Genomic DNA, 18,609 nt, shown 5'->3' with positions numbered 1-18,609 from the left:
ACAGAGAGGGAAAAAGCCGAACCTCTGCTGCATTAGAATACTGTAGATGATTCGTGGTAAATGCAGCATTAACTATTTAATATTTGTGTGTGTGCACACTTCTTCGTAGCTATATATGCAGGTGTAAAATGACGTTAAATGCAAGCATACATACATATTTTTTTTGTAAGTGTATCTTTGTAAGTCATACAGTCCAAAAGGCAGCTTTACCATCATGTGCCTAATATCTAAACACACTTCCAAGCTTCTGTAATCGTGATACTCAAGGTGGATCTCTCCCGGTGTTCTCACTTTCTTTGCCTTGCTGACTCCTTTTCACTGACTTTCTGGAAGGATGGTTCACTGCGCAATAAAACAGACCATTCACGTCTAGAGTTATAAGTTTCTCGGTTTAAGGACAGTGTCAAAAAAGGCAAAGCAGCTGAGCGGGCTGTGCCAAAAAAGAAAGTCTTTACTGCTACGGTCAGCATTTTCTACAGCTTTTCCCAAAAATCAGGTAGAAAAAAAACCTGACAGAGATGTCCTTGAATACCTGCTCGGAAGAAAAGGGAATTTTTGAGAGGTAACTGTGAAGGAGGGCAGGGAGGAAAGAAGACAACTGAAACAACTCCCAGAATACCACCCCTTTCAGTAAATGCCTTCTGGTAAACTTTGACGTGGTCGTGTCTCAGATGAGACACATAGCACACGTACCAGACATGAAAACAAAGGGATAATGAAAAAAAAAAAAGCAACAGAAAATTGGCATTCACTGGCATTTCCATCCTATAAACTACTATTTATCAATGCTTGTATTCTGTTACCACCTAAAATCTTCTAGACAATATTTATAAATGGACAATACCATGCTTTTAAAAGCTGGTAATCTAAACTACCACGTGGAATGTTTTTATAACCTGAATTTATCTAAAGTCTAAGAAATTCAAAATACATTAGGTCGACATGCACTTGATTTTGATCTCAGGTATGGGATTTTTAGGCAGTGGTGGGGTTTTTTTTGCTTTTGCTTTAAACACACAATGTTTACACACAGTATCTACACACACACACAAAAAAAAGAAAATACAAGATCCAATCTGGGATAAGGGGAGAAAGAAAAAAGTACAGGAAAAATAAAGAAGATAACTGCTACTGAAAGCCTTGGGAAAGGAATAAAGTAGCAAAATTTTGCTTAGTGTTTATGATATATGAGAAACAAATATAAGTTTTCATGCATTTTTTGATACCACATTATGCCTTTTTGAAACTTCAGCTTCTAAAGGATGGATGAACAACCCAAAATCCATTCAGTCTCACTGGATTTAGTAATGACAATACATTTCGAGGATATGAGGTCAAGACCTCGTTTTACTGTTCAAATCCAGCAATTAAAGAAAATCTCTTTATGTGAGAGTCACCAGGCATACATTTCTCTATCCTACATCCCCAGCAGCTTTCTGCTGAACAACTTCCAGCCATTTTGATGTGTCCTATAAATAGATGCTAGAATGAATATAGATGAGCCATCTCAGTTCTACTAGAAGTAGTTATCAGATTTCTTTCTGACAAACTAAGTAAGTACAGACGGCATGGGATGGAGGCTATAGATCCTGAAGTATATCCCTCCTCCTTGGCCCTCCAGATCCAGAAGTTGTTTTGGGGTGGGTTTTTTTTCCCCCCACAACAGGACTAGGAGAGCATTACAAATGCATTTCTGGCAATAGCTTCACAATCTTCAAAATTATTTTGCAGAAAATAAATACAGTTCCTAATCTTATTTGCAAGTGGGAAACCAAGATTGTAGTCATGCTGAACACAGGCTTAGATGAGTCTGTTAGATCAGTCTGTTAGATCAGACTTACATTAGTCCTGTCTAAATCCAGAATCTGTAAAAGAGTAGGTCCAAATGGAAGTCCCTCTCAAAACTGGACAGAAATTAAGCTTTTCTAGACACTCCATCAGAGAAATTCTCAAAGTCATCACAGTCGAATGATGCTATAATATTACAGCAGAATAAAACAGTTAAAGACGATAGGCTAAAACCTCAATTTTGATTATTTCATTGCTCAAGAGATAATCAAGAAAGAGTATTTAAAATTTTTAGGGGGTGGAGGAATGGGGGGAGAAGGTCAAATGGGAGGAAAAGATTACATACTAGCAAGCTATCTATGACCAGGGAAAGTTCAGAGAGGCAGCTGATATGTGGCCACCACTTATAGATGAGCACGAGACCAAACATGAAGAAAGATTTTGCTATCTGACAATAGTGCACGATGCAGAATGGTAGTCTTGAAAAAATTAGGTACAGATTAAATATGTGACAAACTACCCAACAAAGCAAAGTACAGGCATAAGCCTAGTGAGTCAGCTCTCCAAAACATTATTTAAGTATTTGACTATACACTACATGAATCCCCAGTAATTGGATCTTGCAGGAAAAGAATCTAATTGTATTTATATACATCATGTTCCTCTCAGCGTGTATTTATATATGCAAACATTTTGCTGTGAAAATGTTTTCAGCAACTGTTATTTCCTCTTGGTTCTTTTACATGAGCTTGTAAGTACAGGAAAGAATGATTAACTGATTATTTACAGTGAGTCTTTACTGCACCTAGGACACCATGAAAAGACAGATTTCTAAATTATTTGAAAACAACTACTATAATAAATTACAAATTTCTTCATAGGACATTTGCAAACTAAGAAAGAAACTAAAAAGAAAAGTATTGTAGATCAGAGAGAATTAATTGAGCTCACTGACTGAACGGTAAACGAGATTACGTATCAGGAAATGAACACAGCATACAAAACAAGTATTTCTGTCCCTACTTTAAAAACTGCAGGATACAAAAATTCTCGGTCCCATTTTATAAAGCATTTAAGACACAAATTCAACATACGAAGCGAAGCATATTGCTTACAGACTAAGTTTTAAGATTATGCATAAGGCCATTGCAGATCAAATCTCAAGAGTTGACCAAGATCAGGCAGAAGGTCTCTGGAAGAGAAAGTCTCAAGCCACATTTTCTGACTTCAGTAACATATAACAAGGGTTCTACAACAAGTGTGCCCTTCCTCTACAAACATGTTGACAGCAAATGCAGGCACACTAGAAAATTTTCTCCTTTTTTTTTTTTTTTTTTTTTTTTTAAATGTGCCTTCAAGGGCAAGATACCAGGTTAGATAAGGCACTGGTCTGACACAGAAGCCATATCCACGTGGCTAACGCACAAGGCTGTGGCCAGCAGCTACACTGCAATTGTAATTGCTCTTCAAGAACGCTGCAGAGCAGCTCTTCCTCCAACTTAGGGATGGCAGCATAACCCTTCAAAGACCGTCTGGCCTACTCCAAGGTCAAAGACACAAAGACAGGGATTCTGTCCTCAGAGCAATCTGTTCTTATTAGCCTGACACCAGAACAAATAGAATTTCCGTCCTTTAAAGAACTTGGCTTAATGCAAACCCTACTTCTGCTTTTATTGTCTCAAGTGATACATATTTTAAGCTTGAAAGACAAAACAACAGTTGATTATATTTTTGAAATCTGCGTTTATCAAGAAGTGTGACCACTGAGTGTAATAACATTTACTTCCCCAACAGTGGTACAAGGAAGTGGTATTGCACATATCAATAAGTGAAAAAGGTTCTTTCTCAGAACGATTGCTTAGGAAGCTCTAGCAAAATGGCTAGAATGAAATATAATGAAATTACACCTTCCAGAAATTTAGAACTCCATTGCTTTAAAAAAAATTAAAAAAAAATTAAAATATTTATCATCTCTGTCTCTCACTGTTGGGTGAAACTCTCCTCAAAAGGAATTTACTGAAAGAGCAGAATGTTTAAAGGGGGAAAAAGCATTTTTGGGGTCTATTTTTTAAGACTAAATAACCTTAAGTATATTGTAGCTGTCAATAGTTTGTAAGCCATTTCCCAGTATATGCCTGTTCTTATAGAGGCTGTGCGTCCACTGATACGGGTTCAAGCAACTGCAAAATCACAAAGGCATTGGGGCAGAGTCGGGGGGGGCAAACAGGTATTTTTTTAGGAAAGGGCCTCTGGAGGTGATTTAGTCCAAACTTCCATCAAAAGAAGGACTATTGCTAACACCAGATCAGGTCACTGAAAGCAAGTGCTTGAGCATCCAGCTCTGCATTCACCTTGATGAAATCTAGAAAACTGCAGCAGGAACTGTACTTTCATAAATCTCTATCCCGAGGAGGCCAAAATGACTTCTTCACAATCAAGTTCTTGTGTTGCCAAAGCACAGCCTGAAAGGGTTGTCAGATCTGGAAATAATAGGACTTTTCTTGGTGGCAACTCACTTATTGTTCCTCCTACCCTTTCTCTTTAATGCACAGGGAAGCCAAGATAAATCTACTCTACATTAATGTCCCTCCCCCCATCAGAAAGGAAGCGTTGCAGTGAGAAATTATGCTGCTTATCCAACAAATGGTGCTGCTTTCTTAGCCAGTCAGCGTTAACGTAGTTGCCTGTTACATATAAAAATGGGACAGGATGCACAAATCAAAACCGACAGACAAGCGTGAAAGAGAGAAAAGAAACATGGAAGACGCAACCCAAATCAAAACATGAAATAGCCATCCTGGCAGGAAAAGCGCTGTGTGCCAGAGCAGCTCATTCGCTTTCTGACTCTCGTAGAGACAGCAGGGATTACCCAACATACTATATACATTCAATGTACAACGTAAGAGAAAAATTGCTGTGAAGGTATTGTTTATTTGAACTTTTAAAACATATCCATATTGCTGATTTCAGTGACAAAAATTTTCGTTTCTATTGCCCATGGCAGTGAGTGAACCAGTGCAGTTCAAAGCAGGGTTTTCCTAGAATGTACTGACATGCTGTAAGTGCAAGAGCGCTAGGAAAAAAACCAAAATCAAACAAACAGACAAACGACAACAGGTTTTCACAGAATGATTCCTGAATTTTCCTATCAGATTTCACTTTGAATCCACTTCTGGCCTTGCATGGTTTTCTGGGTTTTTTTAAAGGTTCCATTTTATCTTCCTGATTTGTTTGTGCCCCATTCATTGCTCATAGCCAAAAAAAGCACTTTATCTTGTATATCAATTAGTTTTTTCAAAAACTTATATTGGAAGGAAAAAAACAACCAAACAAAAACCCCCACACCACTACATACCTGTAATACTTTCGGGAATCTCAATTTTTAAAGAATCATGAAGGTATTTAATATCTAAAGATGCTCTGGTTTTGTAATACTATGCAGGGTGCATACTCTTCATAGGCTCCTGCTGCAACTATTTTCACTTGTTCGCATTATTTTTCTGTTGAATCATCTACTGATACTGTACACCAGGTTCACTAAGATACTTAATCACCCCTCACTAGCATCACAAATCAAACCAAAATGTGATTCACTGCCTCCACTGGAAAGACAACCATTTTACATATTCATTTGTTGTATTTTGGGTTTTTTTCCAATACTGAATATTATGTCAAACAATAAACTGGGAGACCAAAGCTTTTAGAACTACCGGTTTAATGAGGTAAGCTACCACAAAATGCCATGAATTTACTGCATTTGCAGGCTCTGTCGCACAACAATGATGTCTCCTTTTAAAAGTAGGCACAGTATATACTGGATACTGCCATTAAGAATGAAACACAGTAATAATCACAGATTCAGAAAAAAATGCTAAATACTGTACTACCCATCACAGAATTACAAAATGCACTGACCCCTAACTTAAAAGGCACAATCAGCTCTACATGAGCAATTAGCCACATTCCTTTTCTTGCCTTATGTCAGTGTAACCTCATTAAACCTAATATTTCCCTCGCGTTTCTCTTTAGCACATTGTTCTGATCATAGTTTCATCATTCTTCAAGCCACTTAAAAAAGCATTACACATCTAAGACCAGAGTACAATCATTACACTACAGCTTCAAGAGCTATTCATGTATAATTCAACGATTTTTGCTCTGAATTAGCTTATTATTCATAGGATCTGGTCTAAAGGGTTTTTTTTTCTTAAAGCACAAAGAGCCTGGCTATGATTAGAAAGGTAATGCTCACTATAGCTAAATACTAACAGAAACCTTTAAAATGCTATTTTAGCACATAAAGTGCATTCACCCCTCAGTATCCATCCTGCTCGTTTACAGGACATACAAAGGTTACAGTCAGAGTGGAGACCAAACCTGAAGCAATAGCAAAGCTAAACGCAGAAACCGAAAACTTCCAACATTTGCTCTAATTACCAATGAACTTCCTCCAACAAAATCTCTTGTGCCACAAAAGGTATAAAACCATTTAAACCATTTTCATAAGTTAGATCTGAAGTTATTAGCAAATCCATTCAATATTATTATAAAATCTTTTCTTAAGACTCATGCTTACTCTTAAAAGTAACTGAAAAATTGATACAAGTTCCACTATAGGGTTCTGCTACCACTTGCATTTTCTTCATCCCTAAGTAGCACAAATTAGCTATGTCTGTAGTGGATTGATCAGTAAAATCCCTATGGAATTTTAAAGTCACGTTCGGTTTTACTTTTTCATCCAGTAACAAAATATTTTGCAGCTTCGCTAGGGATGCAAGACTGGAAACCCAGTTATAATCCCCTGCAAAGTTTCCGATATCAAAGGTAACACAGGTAGGATTCCAAGAGTGAAAATACACATGAATGAACAGTTAAATACCAGCGTGCAGAAGAAGTAGATGAGCTGGATGAGAAGGTGCTACGTGTATGCTCTGAACACACTTTAACTGACAGGGATATTTGTCAATTGATTTGGTTACTTGAGACTTACCCTGAAGGTAAGCTTCAGGAGAGGAGGTACTCAAAATTTTCTTTATTTATTATATTTATAGTATAATCCATGAATAACCCCTCCACTCTGTGGAAGCATACATAACATGCAATCGATGGGTGAATGCTGAAGGCCAGGGAAGACCCCGCGTAGCATAAGAGGATAAGCAGTAAGAATTGCAGCAGAGGCAGCTAACAATATTTGTTTCCAACACATAGAGCAGTATCAGCACGCACAAGTTCTCAGTCTATGTAAAGTGTCATTACTTTTACTGACACAACTTCCTTCTATTAAAATATACCAGCATTTGCCTGTTCGGGGAATTTTTCACAAAGTGAATAAAAAATTAACAGCATATGAGAAAAATACTAGGTGCTACCCGCTGTGAGATAGTAAAAATCCGTGCAACTCCTTCACACTACGCACACACTTGGAGTAACTTGCCTGCCTCCAGCAGGTAGGTTGGAAGAGAGCTACCCACCAAATGCAGCCCCAGCATGGACATCACCAGCGTCCGCAGAACTGCCCTGGAAATCACACACTCAGACGATCACTGCTTCCGGCTATGTGCCTCACTAGGATTTTGTTCACGGAATATTTTAGCCAAGAGCTCGTCAGAAAACTGCCCGGAAAACATGTGAATGTATACACACACACACGGGTGTTACACAACGCAAATTTGTAAAGTCAAACCTACTGGAGCTGATGAGCACAATATCTAAAGTTCTGAACATAGTACAGACAGAGACACCCCCTAAAGGCACAAGAGGCGTTATATGAGATGAAACAGAGCCTCGAGGCTACGCAGTAATCATGACTGAAGTATTACCCTGCACAATGCTCAGTTACAGCCTAAGACAGGTTTTCTTTTAAACTAGTAAAAGAATTTTTACTCTTCAGCAAGAAATATTTCAAAAAAAATCTGGCATCTGTATTACTATGCTGGAGTTTTACATTAAATTGAGAAACATTAGCTTTCTGTTCACCTATTTTACCAACAATTTTTACGTTCATTAATTTTTACTTTTAATTTTAAGCCTAGGTACTGACACACACCATCTTTTTTTCAAATATATGAATAAAGCCTTTACCTCAGGGCCAGCCTCTAAAGCCTGTCTAACCTAGGGCTTCCTTTGCAGCCAGAGGGACCACAGACATAGAGATGCTGTAGATTCAGATCTCAAGAATTAAGCTGCAGTGTGTAAAGGATTTTGATAAGGTAGGCTCAAGTCCTGCAAAATCCCTATAGATAAGCCCCAATAATCTGACCTCAATAATTACCCTTATTAGTCATTGCTATCTTTAAATAGACATGTCAAGGATATACACTATTTTCTTACTTAAGCAATAATGTTGGACAGACACAAGACAGGAATACAGTGCAGTCCAGGCAGGACCGTGTTACAAGGATGGCCTTATCCAAAAAGTACAAATTATTGTAAAGGTATTTATTAATGTCATTAGTCATTCACCATCAAATAAAAAGAAACTGTATGTGGTACAAAACCCTCTCTCTTTTTGAGAGTGCGCATATATATATAAAATTTTGAATACCTCTAAAGTAGCTCACGTTACTTCTTCCACCTAGCCTATGTAACTCAAATAGTAAATCCCATAATGGCAATGTCATTTCTACCTACCCTTTTGTCATTATCTTCCCCAACGTCACTGCAGAAAATTTTTCATACAAACAACTCCCGTATGTTGACCAGGTGGGAGAGTAACGCTGAAGTAAGAACTTGAAGAACCCCTTTGAGGATGTTATCTCCGTTTTGTTGAATCGATTTTGAAAATGCTCACTTAACCTCTAATTTGTATAGTTTAAACCTCAGGAAGAGTCTGGACAAAAAGACTGCAATTTAAGGCTGTTTCTCCAAATTACATTACATGCAGATAGTCTAAAAAAGCGAATTGGTGTGCGAATTGGTGTAAGATGGTTCTCATTCCTTTAACACTGCGGGAAAACACCAGCATCTTTCCATCAGTACTATTTTCCTCCTCTGCAATTTGAACAGACTCTCCTTTGGAAAAGACTCAGTTTACAAATTTTAGCCCTCCTTCACTCCCAGGTTGTACATGCCGAGACAAGACCAAGTAACTCACATTTTCCAATCTCACAAAAATTTCAAGAAATTGCTTTTAGGCAATTTTCAGAAATTCAAAGAAATAAAAAAAAAAAAAAGAAGTATTTTGCAGTCAATTCAACATCTGACATTCAGCCGCATGCAGCTAACCTTTGTGTTTCCCTTTTTTCTCCTTTCTGGCGCTGCCAGTCTGACAGCTCGCAGCTGCTGCCTTGGTTTTTTTAGTTGGTTTCGGAGCTTGGGCATCCACTACCGCCTTTACATCTTCCTGCTCGGTCTCCTGCACTGCTTGAGAGAGTCAGGGTACCCCACCAAAAAGAAAAATAGAGAGAGAGAGGAGAGAGAAACAAAGAGAAAGAGACAAGAAGAGACAATGAATTGAAAACTCCGGGAAGGCATAAAAGAGTAAGCAGACATAGCAAAGTTGTTTGGTATTCAGACAATTCATGCAGAGAGGAGAGTCAAATAAACCAGAATTTGCAAAGCGACAGCAAAACCCTGGAAGTGTCAGATTAGCTAGGATGTATTTCCTAACTTTTTTCCTCCTTCCAATAATGTATCAGCTTCTAACTTGCAGGCCAAAAGTGACATCAGAATATGAATGTGTTGCTGAGCTATTGTAGGAAGCATTTTCATCATAGTAAAGCTCTGCCAGATTGATCACCGACAGTAGCAACATGAAGGCAGAAAAATTTTATTTAGACTTTGTAGTGCCTATGCTTAAAGCTACATCCTAACCCTGTAAACAAGGAAACAATGGAAGGTTAGTTTCAAAACACATCTTGCACAATTGTATATATGACAGTATGAGCGGAACAGCCACGCATTTTATGGTGAAACTATATGCAAGCTGAAATTAAAAACTCCTCCTACTTTGTAACATAAAGACATTAATTAATTCCTTAGAAGTCTCAACGTAATATGTATGGCATAAACTGTGAATGTCAGCATCATTCATGCAATGCTAGCTGTTTTTCAAAGTAAAAAGAGGCTTTATCATTTTCTAAAAGCATGACACACTTTGAGGTCAATATTTGAATCTGTGAAAGTAACACACACAATAACTCTTTCCTCTGGCCAGGTTAAGCCTTGGAGTGAAATAATATTGAGTTCACAAAGGCATAAAAGCAATTACCTTTGTGAAATACATAAAAGAATCACCAAACTTCACACCCCAAACAAAACAGCCTGTAGGTGGGCACCAAGAGATTTTGGTGCCAGCTGTTGGTCACTGTTAATTGCTGAGCCCCACTGGCTTCACCTTGTGACTGTGGCTTATCTCAGAGGAACCTCACCCTGGCGCTTGAGGCGTCCTATCATCCTTTTCTTTTTCCCAAAACTGAAGTGCTTTCTTTAAAAGGATAACAGAAGTCCACTAAGAAACCTTACTGGAAAGAACTCGTTGCCCGTAACATTACTTGAAAAATATCCCGACAAACTTCATAAACGCATGAAAAACCAAATGATGTTCAATGACACGTGGACGGACAGTACTCTTTCTTTGAAGGGAGAAATTCTCCCTAGGCTTCTGGTCTGTGAGGCAACTCTCCTGTTCACTAAATCCTTCCTGCGCAGGAATAGCAACAGAAACACCAAGGAGATTCTCAGAGGAGTAAGACAAAGAGGATTTAGCCATGTCTGTGTAGACTGTAGCTTACAAACCCCCAGCTACCCTCCCCAGCACAGCAATCTGTTATGAATAGCATTCCATTCACAACACAATGAGCATGCGAGGAACCCAATGAACACACGCTCCTTTTCTCATTACGCAGAGGAAGAGTTCAAGTTTTATAGAGAATATACATGAAAATAGTCGAGGAGTGACTAAAAGCCCAAAGAAGCAGCTCGTCACTGCCCAGCTCCTCATTCCTGTCTGTATCATACACCGATCACAAGGATTGCGGTCCCTTTGCTGGGTGTAAAGGAGCACTGGAAATGAATAAGACATAACCAAAGGAGTGCACAGGACACCAGGGGAAATGGCACACAGGAGGCAGTACCCTGGGTCCTATTTCCATGGGCATGGCAGCCTCAGACTGAGCAGGGAACCAAAGAGTCCCCACTCCACAGTCTCTAAATAGGTGTGATTTGCCAGCCCAGCAATCTATCCTATATTTGTAGCTCAGTCTCTCTTAAAAAACTAGTGTGTGTTCTTTTAATTGTTTTAAAGATGATAATCCATGTTATAATTAAATTCAGTACTTTACAAATGACCTATATTAAATTACCCGATAGGTCTCTAAATCGTTTTAAATATGGCGATATTCATTCACTCAGATGAAGCATCATTTACGTGGTCCAAAGCAACGATTAATCAGCAAAGGGATGAAATATTCTGACATTGTTAATTGAAAAGGTAAAGACTTATCTTCACTATCTTGTCAGTCATCCTTTGATCTAGCAAGTAAAAGCTTGAAGCTTTTTGAATTACTTATGTCTCATAACTTTCAGCAAGAGACATCTGATTGTAAGTACAGTGATGGAGCTCCAAAGGACAGAGAAGGAAATATTTCCAGTGCTTCACTCGATAAGGCAGAGAACAAGATTTCAGTCCAGTAGCCATTTTGAGCATATACCATCACTGCTGTCTATGGTAAACAGGGCTTCCAGGCGTAAGTGACGGAGGCTGCAAAATAAGATTTAAACGATAAATGCGCAGATACTGCGGCTGGGTTCGTGAAAGGAACTGGCACAGAATTTCCTGCTTCTAAAGGATGCTTCTCTGAGCTTTACCATTACATTTAAAGCACTACCTCTAAAATAAATCCAAATCTAATCCCAAAATACCATCTCCACCACAAAACCATCAGCTATGAACTATTCGGTAAATAGCAGACCTTGTCTAAGGCTCATCCACTCACTACTGTTTTCTCTTGTGACTGCAGATATCAAAGCAATTATGGAGTTCTGCTGGTCTCCTCTGCCCGTAGGCGCTAACCTCCCCAAACACCTCACGTGTCGGCGCTGCCTGCTGCAGTGCGGTAGGAAGACAAGTTTCTGCAGCACAGTGGTTCCCATCAACAGGACCAGTCAGTACCTTCATCCCTGCAGAGTGGGGCAATGGGCTGTCTTCTGTCGCCTGCCCACCTACAGAGAGGGGTCTGTGGACCTACCTTGCTCAGTGCATCCAACAGATTTAGATGTGGAGCAAAGTAAAAAAAAAAATATCTATTTTCTGCTTCCAGTGCTTTCTCCCGCCCTGGAGAGTTGTGAGAATGACCATTTCCAGTACCCTCTGTACTCGCTCTGCAGCTGGTCATTAGCATTGGAGCTTTGAACTTAGCGAACCAGCACTTCTGCTAGTCTGTCTTTGTGGAGATGAAGCAATTCGTAGATGCAGTGTTTATCCCCAGCCATGTTGTCGGGCTCAAATGTCTTCCCCTCTGCCCTTTACTACATCTTGGGATCACTAAGTAACAATCTGACAAGAATTTCCCTTCTCAGCAGGATGGGAACCTTGAGGCAAACTCTAACCTGTGTTCTCCACAGGCTCTAGGTAGCCCCATAAAACAATTTACAGCTCTCCACAAGAAAGCCTGAATAAGGACAATGAGATAAACTGGCTGCCCTAGATAATATTCACTGATATGAAAATATGATTATGTCCTGAGTTGGATGTTAAAAAGTTAAAAACAATGATAAGCAGTACCACAGGATAAATAAAGAACCTTAAATGCAGCCACACAGGGATGGAGTTTCAAAGACTGTCACTCAAAAATGTATTCATCTCAGTACAAGAAATTTAGGCAACTTTAAAAATCCCTATTGCTAGTTATCTTAAACAGTAGGAGACTACATTTGAAAATCTAGCCCAGTACTCCATATGCTCCCCCCCAAATTAATAAAATCTTCATTTAAAGAAAAAAACAACAACAGGTTTTCCTTTTCTATTAGAATTATTTGTTTGTACTAGAATTTGCATTTAGACAAAACAAAAACAGAAGAGCATGTGTTGTGGTGAGAGAGAATTCCAAACAGCAAATAACGCTGGACTCTGAAATCCAGTGTTTCATTCTCATTTGGCCTCATAAATTCTGAGAAAGAGTTTTGAGATAAATGGCGAGTTTTCAAATAAAACACTGGCATGAGTTTAATTTTAGTGTTATTCATCCTTGTTCATTAAATCAAGTACTGACTACTAAGCTCAATACAGTACTAGAAAAAAATACTTTTGGTGAGACAGAAAAGAGCACAGGTTGCGGTATTAATTCAGGATCTGATCTGAAAAGAAAAGAGGAACAACAAACAAATGGTCTATTAACACAGTACAAGGTGAGTGTGGAAGGAGCTGTATCAAAGCAGAGCAGGGAAGTGTCCTGCATCGCCAATGGCCTGGCTGTTAAAGGTGGGGAAAAGGAGCCTCTCCCACGACGCAGTTCCGAGTTGGACAATGCTGCATGTTACAGGGGCAGAGCTACAACGCACAATCAAACAAAAGGAGGCAATTTGTAAGTAAGTGAATAATCTGTGATGTAGACAACAAAGAATTGAAAAAAATATTGAAAGATATTTACCCACACATATTCACATGAGTGAATGAATGTGACTGCCGCCTGAGATGCCCTTGTGTTTCACTGTAAGAATGGTCGCTATTTTACTTTGTAAAGTTCTAGCCTTAGTGAATCTTGCTGCTCGTTTGGGCTGTTGTTCATTATTTAATCAACTTAGATTCTGAACTGGTCTAGCATTTCTACAGTCATCTAAAAGACACTGGATTCTAGCAGAAATATTCTGAAGATGGGCAAACCCACTATATTTTAGAATGCAATGAAATAATTTTATCAGTTTTACAGAAACAATAAAATTAGTTAAATAAAAGGGTCTGAATTAGGGCAAGGACTCTGGTACGTTAGATATTATTTAATCATATGCAAAGATTTGATTTCTGCTTCAAAATGCTTGTAATCAAAGGCATTATCCCTGCAGCTAGTAATTTACAGTCAGAGTCCAGATTCCCATAAATTCCCTATAGTTCCTTGCAGTTTATGTACCTAACACTCATGTGTTGGCCAGGCTGCTTTTACAATACTCATGAAAATACTTGTAGAGTGAAACTGAATGTGAATGGGTTGAGAAAAAAGGAAGAAGTGTATATGAGAACGTTGGTGCTGCTTAAGGACATTATTAAAAGCCTATTGCCATAAGGAGATTTCCTCAGAAAGAACAAAGGAAGGAATTAAACAAAAGATTCTTCTTAACCCCCGCATATCTGCTGTCCAACCCTGGGGAGGGGGAAAGAAAAGGGAGCATGTGAAATGGAGAGTTAATAGCAATGAATTACACTAATAGGGAAAGCTAAAATTATCCATGAAAAACCTATGCCAGGAAGATTAAGGACAGTAAGAAATTACACAATTATTTTGTGTATCAGGGCCCTGAGGGCATGAGTAGGCTTTAATTGCCCTGATGAGCCTTCCCTGGGGGCTTCCACCCCCACGCTGCCCATGGGCCTTGGCTCTATTCCAGCTCAGCCGAGGCTACACTGTGGATGTGCTGCTTCCCAGCTGTGTCTCCTGGGAGGACCCTGGCGCTACGCCGTAGGTGGCTCCTCTGCTCCAGGGACTCCTCCTGCGTACGCTGCAGCCCCATCTCCCGGCCCCCGTCTCCTTTCCGCCCTGACTGGCGCCCTGGAGGGCCCTGGCCCCAGTTCATCCCTTGTGGGGGGTCTGGGACCGCTGAGGATGCCGTCAGCCGGGGCCAGCTCTGCCCGCCGTGTTGGAAGCCTGTGGGATGATGCTCCGTCTGCCAGGTCATTGTCCGTGCCGGGGTCACCCTCACCTCCTGGCCCCTGCTGCTCTTGGACACTGAGATTGTCAAGGACAGAAAATAACAGCTAGCTGTGAAGTGATAACTGAAAGTAAATATACTTTAAGTGGAACTTCAAAGAGAAGGGAGATTTTCAAGCAATTTTGAGTAATTGCCTCTAAACTTCCTTCTCAAATCTTCAATACCAAGAACCACAAAAAAACCCTCTAAAACCACTTGCTACTTACCCGCTGCTCTCTGATTGTTGCTGCTGGGTTGGTTTGTTTATTTTGGAAATGTACTAGCGCAGTAAGGACTGCTGATAAATCAAAAAGATGCTTTAAAGGATGAAGGTGAAGAGAGTGCGGCTGAACGGGAGGTTTCAGAATATATGCTTATTGGAAGTTAAGTATTTTGCCCACATGATACTTGGAGTGCTGCCTGATCTCTCAGTATTAATAGTCTTGTGCACAGAACATTCTTTGCTATCTTCAAAAAATAAACTAATATCTCCTCATTTCAAGGTCAGTGGAAAGCAGGGATGGCAAGACACTCTTTTGATGAACAGGCAAATACATGGTTTTTTCAATGAATGGTTAACTGATATCATCTTATAAAGGTGACAGCTTGATAGTCATCAGAAAACTCTCCCTCATCATTCATGGTGAAGGAGCAGAATGACACGTCAAATTTAACAATCCAGAGCTATGACTTGTCATCAGAAGTCTGTTCAACACGCCACACAGCCGTTACATCTAGATGTGCTGCCAAATGTCAAAGAAGGAAAGTAAGAAAGTAATTTTGCCTTTTTACACATGGTTAATCTAAATCTCTAAATTGGAAGTTGCCATGAAAATTACTCGGAGAGTATTTAATTGAAAACATTTTTAATTTCAAGCCTTAAAAAAAGGAAAAGTTACAGCTGCAACAAAGTGTGGTAATATTAATGAAAGCATATCTGGCACTCATTCAAATCTCTGCTTCTCTGCATTCCTCAGTGCTGTGAAAAGAAAAATCGCTCCCCGATGGAAATTCACCATTTTCACAGAAGTAAAATTACTCTTCTCTGTAAAAATGGGCTTTCATCATTTGCATTAAATGTAATTAAATAATGTAATTAAATTGTTGCAGTAACTAGTGTTTCTCTGCGTGCTACTTGGCTCCAGGAAAGCTCAGTATGTGTTTGCCATCCAGACTGAAAAGCACTGCACTCATAGCACAATTTTGCAATGTCATATGAGGCTAAAACGTTTGTTCAGGTTTTTAACAAACTTCACAAAATAAATGGTGTAGAGATACATGAAAACAAACCAGCAGATGTGACTGAGGCATTACAGAATGGCAAGCAAAATTTAATAAAAACTTTAAACAAACAGGTAGCAATATGTCCTTATGAAGGACACCAAATAGAAAATAAACAAGAACACAAGAAAGAGAATACAAAGCAATTTGTAAGTGATCTCTCCTACACAGAAGGATTAAATTTATTCCAGTGAATAAATGACTCTGATGTCTTTTATATACAATGTAAACATAATAGCAATACAAAATATTGTTGACGGTTCTTATTTTGCACTTTATAACGATGAAATAACAATGAAGTATTTGGTACTGCAAGAGAGAGGGGCATTATTTGTAATAGTAACAACTGGAGCCAAACATCATGGAAGTTAACGGAAGGATACAGATCGCTTGAAATGGCAGGCAGACAATTTAGTGTCTAACCTACAAGCATGGTCCCAAAACTATATTAATACCTTAATTTCAGTGGGGAACAAAAAAAAGGACACTGCATTCATCATTTTACATGAACACTTCCTGTTACTTCCGCATACTCAGCTTTGTCCTGGACTTATCTAGAAATGCTGCTACGAAACTATTTCTCCTACTACCGTGCCTATGTTCCTAGATGCACAGATTATAAAACAAGAGGTTCTGTTCCCATTCAATATATCTATATAATCCCCTCCAAGTAACAAAAGCAAGCTCCTGTATGCTTGGTCCTACCTGATCTACAGACGCTGACAGGCAAGTGCTGTCTTACTGCTGGCTAATTCTCCAGCTCAAACTAACCACTCGGCGTCCGGAGTGCCAACGATTCATTTTGTCTCCAGTTGGCCTGCTTAACCTAATTCATGTCAGTGTCTGCAGATTAACTCAAATACTTTGGTTGTTATTAGTTAATTAGGCAATATGCCAACAACTAAAAAGGGTTTAAAAAGATATATTACGTGCAAGTCATTTATAAGCTACAGGATCTGAAAACTTTTACCTGTAGGTGAAACATGGGCAGGAACTGAGAAAAAATGATGTGTCTGGAGACTTGGGCATGGTGAATTCTGCAGATCCACCTCCTCAGTGGAAGAGCCCCACCTCCTTAAAAGTCTCACAGCACCCAGACGAATTGCTGGTAACACTTGGCAGGAAACATAGATATCGTTTCATCCTACCAACATGTCACCTCGCTGCTTTGAAGGTATCTAGGAAAAGTCCGGTGATCCTGGCAGCACTCCTCCTTGCTGTGTGGAGACAGGCTCTCAGCAGAGACATTTTGTTATTTACTAAACTGATAAAAAAGAACCTCAAAAGAGTCCTCTACCTGCTCAGTTTCATACTAAGTTAAACTGGTCCCAGCATCTTCAATCCTGAGCAACACAAGTGTAGGAAAGTGTGTTATTCCCTTTGTGAGCTGCCCCAGCTGAGCTCGGTCACAGCCCTTAATTAATATCCCTCCATCCTATCGCATCTTAGATTTATTTGCGCTTCCCTTCAGCTCCACGCTGGATGAAGCAAAATACATGTGCAGCCAGAGGACTAGCAGCAATTACCCTGTAACTCCCTGCAGAGGTTCAAACGCAGGGAAGGGCTCCTTTATATGGAAAAACTTATGATCGGCTTAACTTGTAAAATATGCTGTTCCACTATATCTACCTAGAAAGGGCTCACCAGGCTGATGTTCTATTCCAGAACAAAAGTGACTTTGACTTTTTACTCCACACTCTGATAATTATTCTGGAATTAAATGAGTTTTTATTCCAGAGTAGAGTTGCCCATCAGGGAACCATTGCCGCACAGATAACTGCAGCAGAATAAGCTATGGCCATGTAGGAAAGAAAATTTCCCAGCGCAGAAAGCCTAACATCTCAGAATTGCTGAGATGTTATCTCTGACCTACTTTGCTCACAGTACCATAGAGATATCTCCACACAGGCATCCAATTATTTGTTGAAATCAACAAGTACTTTTGTGCTGCACAGAATTAGTACAAGGGAAAAAAAGAGAGTAGAGGAGGATGATAGGTGGGAAGAAGTGTTCTTTTTGTCGCATTTGCAGTACAGGAATTGATTTCACAAACACGCTCATCCAAGCAATGTAGTTCATTCAGGAGACGGTCAGCTCCCATCAAAGAGTCATTCTTAACTTAAAATCAGCATGCCCATAACAGAAACAAATGAACGGAAAAGAGCAGAATAGTTCTTTAGAATCAGTCCAGCTGTCTCATGCATCCGACACTCCCACATACAAATGGTTTCATTGACGGGGAAAAAAGTGCCAACCCTGAAGCTGAATACCATCGTTAAAAATGGCCATCAAAACCTAACTATGTACCATGCAAACAGTGTAACCTAAGACACTAAGCACATTCCCAGAGAAGAACACACGAGAAAAGGACGCTTCTGGAGCTCTTACAGTATTTTCAAAAGCAACATTCCTAACAAAGGATTTTACAAGGCAATAAAACACTTTATTAGGTAATTAAATTCTCCTAAGTTGACTTTTGCTAACTGCACAGTTTATTACAGGACAGCTGTCCCCAGGGATTAACAAATTCCAGGTTGAATATAAGAAACATTGGGGTTTTTTTTAACTTCTCTGAAACCTTGTGAAATATTGAAAAGGTTTGAGAGACAAATTTAGAACAAACTGATTGAAGGAGTATAAATTTGTAAGTATTCCAGTAAATGGTGTGGTATAACATTACAGGAAGGGTCACTTTTACCT

The 18,609-nt window shown here is 39.3% G+C and overlaps 1 protein-coding gene across 11 annotated transcripts in view; it reads right to left on the bottom strand.

Moving 5' to 3' along the window:
• Nucleotides 1-18,609, bottom strand: part of TUB (TUB bipartite transcription factor) — a 155,749-nt gene that overhangs the window by 19,803 nt on the left and 117,337 nt on the right. For 4 of the 11 annotated variants that reach the window (XM_074585886.1, XM_074585891.1, XM_074585888.1 and 1 more), the window contains exon 4: nt 9,013-9,147. The exons of 4 other annotated variants lie outside the window; for them this stretch is intronic. In XM_074585886.1, coding sequence (XP_074441987.1) covers nt 9,013-9,147 — 135 coding nt within the window. Of the gene's footprint in view, nt 1-9,012; nt 9,151-18,609 lie in introns of all 11 variants that reach the window. 3 more of the 11 variants (XM_074585897.1, XM_074585890.1, XM_074585887.1) reach the window with 1 other exon arrangement.

This window comes from Larus michahellis, chromosome 4 (assembly GCF_964199755.1).
Source record: "Larus michahellis chromosome 4, bLarMic1.1, whole genome shotgun sequence".
Lineage (NCBI taxonomy): Eukaryota > Metazoa > Chordata > Aves > Charadriiformes > Laridae > Larus > Larus michahellis.
Note: the sequence above shows the minus strand (reverse complement) of the source record. Positions and strands in the feature narration are given on the sequence as shown.